The sequence below is a fragment of the Anopheles aquasalis genome, chromosome 3, assembly GCF_943734665.1.
Source record: "Anopheles aquasalis chromosome 3, idAnoAquaMG_Q_19, whole genome shotgun sequence".
NCBI lineage: Eukaryota > Metazoa > Arthropoda > Insecta > Diptera > Culicidae > Anopheles > Anopheles aquasalis.
The window spans coordinates 35,464,064-35,470,213 of NC_064878.1; the positions used below are offsets into that span (position 1 = coordinate 35,464,064).

The 6,150-nt window shown below is 45.6% G+C and overlaps 1 protein-coding gene across 1 annotated transcript in view; it reads right to left on the reverse strand.

Moving 5' to 3' along the window:
• LOC126577550 (homeobox protein araucan) overlaps positions 1–5,495 on the reverse strand; it is a 49,547-nt gene extending 44,052 nt beyond the window's left edge. The window contains exon 1 of the mRNA XM_050239240.1: positions 4,648–5,495. Within this exon, the coding sequence (XP_050095197.1) occupies positions 4,648–4,752 (105 nt within the window). The 5' untranslated portion in view covers positions 4,753–5,495. The remainder of the gene's footprint in view (positions 1–4,647) is intronic.
• Between the last annotated feature and the right edge of the window lie 655 nt (positions 5,496–6,150).

Consider the following 6,150-nt stretch of genomic DNA (forward strand, 5'->3'; position numbering starts at 1 on the left):
TTTTGGCCATGCTGCTGACTGTCAATAGCAAATCCGCTTGTTGTTGGGTAATTAAATTCAGCTTCGAGTACGGTTTGTGCGCGTTAATAAAGTTGTACCGCGTGGATTGGAAAAGGTGTTTTATGTTGCTCAAGCTGCACTCGACAAGAGATGCGAGAGACTTCACCACTCCTCCAAAGTGCGATTGTTTCGTGTGCTTTTCGATAGATTTCCTTTCAATTCCCCAGCGACGGAGGAAGGATCTTCACGACGTCCCGAAAAAATCCATCCAACACCTTCCTTTTCATCGTATTTTTTTGTTGTTGTGTTGTGTGATCCAAATGTGTCCATGATAAAAAGTATGACGCCTTTTCTCACACCAAGGCTTGAGAAAGTCCAACCAAAGGCCATTACCATTCCGCATCTATAGTCAGTCTCTAGTATCGAGAGATGAAACCGTTTCTGTTGTGTATAACCCTCGACTCGTCTCGAAGAAGAGAGAAAGAAAAAGCAGAGGGGCAGGCAATGGGTGCAATGGGCGCATTGAGATGCTTCGAGTAAGATGTTGGCAGCATTCCGAGTTACCATTCACTGTGTGGCTCTATTTTCTGGATCATTTACAAACTCATCAACGATAATGTATTGGGCGTAAAGGGGGCGCGCGCGCGCATCCTCCTCCCGGCCATCCATCCTCTTACGTCGCTGCTCGTTCGTCACCGGTTTTGTTTGCTTTTCCAGCAATGGGACGAGACAGCAGCAGACGCGCCTCATGGTTTAGGGGGGAACAAGTACCGAGAGGACCATCTCACGACCACCACGAGTCGTCGTCGTCGTCGCGAAGAGTGGGTGACGAAAGATTCCCCAGACACTTCTCTTTTGGGTGGTGGATTTTTCGAGATGATCGAGGAGCAGCAGCAGCAGCAGCAGATCGTCGGCGATCGATCGCCTACTGGGAGCATACTTATCGCGGATGCCAGCACCCCAACCACCACCACCACGATCGCTTTTTGCTTCGTGGATCGTAAATTTAGTTATCATAATATACGTCAAGTTAAGTTAAACGAAAGCCAGCTATTTGAAGCGGCCTGACTGAAGACTGAAGCAATCTGCTGGGTGCTGGGATGGCGGTGGAGCAGCAGTTGTGGTTTCAACTTTGAAGGGAACTCGATACGGCTTTGGTCCACGGCGCGGAAGACAAACATTCAAAAGTGATGATGAGGAGCCGCCGCTGTCGAGCGTTGGTTGCGTTTTATTGGCGGGAGATGCTTGAAATTGTTCCAGTCGAAATCGATTACTTCACGCGCTGTAGCGGTCTTTGAATTAGTAACATCGACATCGGCCATTGTTCTGCCTGTGACCATGATGATGCTGGTCGAGGCGCATTGGGTGCAATCGGAATCATAAAAACGGAGTGGGGACACTTTCTACGCTGGTGGTGCCACTGCGATTAACTGTAATTAATTAGAGGCGGTCTCGATGGACCGTTTTTTAATGACTCAATGGCGGCAGGGCTCGTAAAATGTCCTTCCGTCCTTCCGTCCATCGGTTCTAATTATTTGAGACACATTGATGACACTTTTCGGTCGATTCAGGACGCTTTTTTGAACCCTGAACTCAGTGTCCCGATTCTCATCGTAAAGCGCATCAAGTGGTTCGATTCCGTTGGAAAAAAGTTGAATGAAACGGTGGGAAATGGCAAGCCCATGACATATCAGCACTTCCTGTGTTACAATGAACACTCTTTAGCTGCTGTTCCCATTCTAGATTTCCATTGAAATTGACCAGCAATGTCCACGGAATTGCCACCAGCCAGTGGTCTACGGTTGGTTATCGATACCACGAAATACGCCATAAACCAGTTCTTGTCGTGGCTGCTGAAGGAGCTGAGAAGTGAGCTATGAATCTGTGTGTCCATCGGAAGAAGGCTTGCGAGTACCTCATCGACCACGAAAGAGCTCATGTTACGAGCACACTTTTCTTGGGTAAATCTTCTGCTGTTATGCTTCCTCAGTTACAAACTAGTGTTCGCACGCTTGCAACCAGAAACCGTCCCTGTGCTCCGACCGACCGACCGACCGACCGGCGTGGTTTCAGAACCAACAAGAACAAGACCGGCAGACCGACCCCGAAAGAGATTCATGTCTGTTTCGGCGGCCCACGGCGCTCGTTGGCTCTGCCTCTCAACTAATAATGTTGATAATTATGCAAAATGTAAAACATTACTCTCATTTCCCGCACCGCCTCCATTCACATACACATTGGGGCCACGGTACGCCTGTTGTCGCAGGAATGGTGATATAAATCTACGTACCGCGGTAGAACCTTCGGCAGAACAGTGTAATTGGGCGGGAAGGTGTTTTCGTAATGCTTCTCCTTAATTCTGCAAACGATGTCTCCTTTGCAGAGAGAGAGGTTTTCTCAGTGGTTGCTGTTTACGATGCTGTTGGATGCTCTGTCTGAGATCTTTGGAATCTTATGAAAACTACGAGAAAACAAGTGTACCACTTGTAAGATGGGAAAACTTTGTGCGACCTTTCAGGCACGGAGATGGATGTCCTCAGCTCCGAGGCTTTCTTTTTAATTCTTCCTCCGGCTGTTGATCTGTGAACTACAGTCGTCGCATACGCTGTGGGTCTCATTTGATTAATACTTTTTCGCCGGGGTAATATTCTGAGGAAGAGTTCCCTGGTATTTGGAGCGGTTAGAAGTTTATAAGCTTTGTGGAAATTTACATTTTCTCTTGCTATCTCTAATGTTTCTGCATATTCATGTTCTGTAAGAATGGCGCATTTTTTCTCTTTGTTCAGTTTAGACGAGAGAATCTTTTGTGTAATACAGTGACTCGAATCCGAATTCGTACGGCTACCCCACGCCAGCTACGCGACGCAAACTCATGCTCGTACAGCCTAATTAAATGCACATTATGCAATTATGACAATTGATTCGAGTAGAGCAACTATCACTTGTTATGACTGATATCACCTTCTTGGAAAAAGTTAATTAGTTTCGGCTTGGCGATGATTTTAAGGGGGCAAAGTCTGTTCGCACCAATCTGCACAGACCGATTCCGAATTCGTACGGTAGCGAACGACATGGATTATTCCATTTTTAATGATACAATTTGTATTTCTATGGTTGGTTATGTATAATAACAATGTCTAGTAATAATAAAAATGTGTGAAAATCCCTTTTTTACAGATAAAATATTCAATTTTTTGATGATTTCGGGCTCGTATCACCGATGCAACCAATTTCATCTTCGTACACTTCTTTTTATGGCCTTTTTTTACTGGTAATACTGATCATATGGTCCGAGTGTCTGTTTTTTGCATAAAACTGATAAAAAGAAGTGTACGAAGATGAAATTGGTTGCATCGGTGATACGAGCCCGAAATCATCAAAAAATTGAATATTTTATCTGTAAAAAAGGGATTTTCACACATTTTTATTATTACTAGACATTGTTATTATACATAACCAACCATAGAAATACAAATTGTATCATTAAAAATGGAATAATCCATGTCGTTCGCTACCGTACGAATTCGGAATCGGTCTGTGCAGATTGGTGCGAACAGACTTTGCCCCCTTAAAATCATCGCCAAGCCGAAACTAATTAACTTTTTCCAAGAAGGTGATATCAGTCATAACAAGTGATAGTTGCTCTACTCGAATCAATTGTCATAATTGCATAATGTGCATTTAATTAGGCTGTACGAGCATGAGTTTGCGTCACTCACTCCTATTTCATATCTTTAAATACAACCATCTGTTCATCTGTTTACACTTTCTACTACTAATAGTTATGCAGAAGAATTTCTGAATCACCGATGGGGATTTTCTTTGATTAAAAATTGCTCAAGACTCAACAATGCTCCACAAATCAACTCACCCCGCGGAATGCCCCAAATCGTAGGAACCGTTGGTTCAAAAGTCTGGTCACGTTTTGTGACGCAACGATGACGACTGGATAACTTCCCCGCACTCACAGCCATGAGATGATGGCGAGGGTGATTTAAAACTTGAACAACGTGCGAATATTCATTACATCTCTCTTTAAGGCCATAAAAAGCCGACGTCCTCTCCCGATCGATTGCCGGGGGTGGCTTTCCATTGCCTCTCACAACGCGACACTAATACTCCGATGTATGTGAGGAATTCTTTTGCTCCGGGGGGGTTCTTGGATGCTGAAATCAATACTTTTCAACTCCCACGGAGGCTGTTTGTCTGCTGAGGCTTGCTGAGAGCTGCCGGGATTGTTTGGTGGAGGAAAAAGGATTTCCTTTCAAAATCGTACAACTTCCTTCGTAGCAGAGTATTGCAAAAACCACGATTTGTTCTGCCGGAAAGGTTGTCCTTTGCAGCCGTATCCCAGTACCGACGTTGCATGCCGTTTACACGAGCGGTTTGCGAGCGGTTGGTACTCTGCGCTATTCCCTGAGGGCATTTAAATAACTTTACTCCAAACTGGGTTCCCTGGAGCGTGATAACAACACGAACGCGCTCTGCTCCGGCACCAAGAAGTCGGCGAGAAAAGTTTTTTGGAGACTTTTAAACACTTGGCAATCTCTCGGGGCCATCATCAACATTGCACAATATCTCCTCAGAGATCCTAGTACGTGATATCGCGTCCGAGCCTATCTCCCGGTAATGTGCACCACAACTTACCTGAGCGGAAGGCGAGCCTCGAAAGGGAAAATGTGACATGATTTTCTCTTCACCTGCTTCTGCAAAGCTGCTAGAACCCCGTTCTCTTGGCACCGTTTCAATCATTCACCGTTGTTTGTTTGAAAGATTGTGCGCACTATACCTTCTGCCTTCTACCTTCTATCTGCCACTGCGAGGTCTCTCTCTCTGTGAGAAACGTTGTGCAAATCTCAAGAGTGCCTAAACCACTTGGCTAAGCCACATCACTAGCACATCATTATTATCTCAACTTGACGAAACGGTGTTTCTGGCTGTTGTTGGCCCTGGAACATCATCGCACTAGTCATCAGCACAGCACACTACCGAGAGCACTTCCGAACGTTGTCACGGCGCGGAGACACTAAGCAGCATTGGAAATTCGTTTGTCAAGATCCACAGATCCTTTTTCCGATTCTGCGCCGGTTCTATGACACTCGCGCAATTACCGACGGTCGCCTAAAGATCACACGATGATCACGGAACACTGGCACGAAATGGCACGGTTTTAGACAAACAGAACACTTTCCAGCGAGAAAAAAAAATGAGAAGAAACACGGCAGTAAAAACGGTTACTATCTCGCGGCGTTCTTTCTATTGTCACACGAGGGTTCGGATCACGATTCCAGACGAGAGTTTCAAAATTGGGCAACACACCGGGCGAGGATCCACTTTTTCGAAAATAATTCACGTATCGGAGAGCGCGGAGACGTAGATCACTAGCAGCAATTAAATTGAGGGATAAATCACGGCACAACAACTGGAAAATATGCGACGCATACGACGCGGAAAATACGCAGCGAGCTCGCGTTCGACACAACGCACCGCAACGACAGTCTCGCAGCGTTTGACGCAGCGCTGTCCTCCATTGCCCGGCGAAAAAAAACCACAAAGCAAAATAAAAAATACCCAATGAGCGATCAGCACATGGGTTGCGCTGTCATTGGCTGGTCGGCCCTCACGCACACGGCCGTGTAGTATATAAAAGTTCGCACGCACACACAGGGAACGCTGTCGCTCCTGTCGACTCGTTCGCGCACGCTTTACGCTAAGCGCACAACAGAGAGGGAAGGTGTTGGAAAAAAAAAAAGAAAAAACTTTTCTCGCGATTTCCCCTACGAAATTTCGTGCACCAACAAAAAAACGAAAGAAAAATCGAAATTTTCTAGTTAGTCTCGGTCCGGGTGGTTTTATTCTTTTCTCATTGTGGCATGTATATTTACTTCCACTAGTTTACTGGTCAGGTGATGGCGATCATGCTTCTGTTTGAGTTTCGATCTACTAGTTTCCTCTCTTGTCAACGCATGTTCCAAGTCCGCAAGACGCGCACCGAAAGTTGGAGCTTTTCCAGAGAACAAAAATCGACACCACAAAATAGTAAAATCAAAAAGTATGCATGAGCGATCCATATTGAGTGTCTTCTAGCTAAGGCCCACTCCGCACCCTTGTTGTCGAAGCAGCAGCAGCGCGTGTACTGTGGGGGAAAAT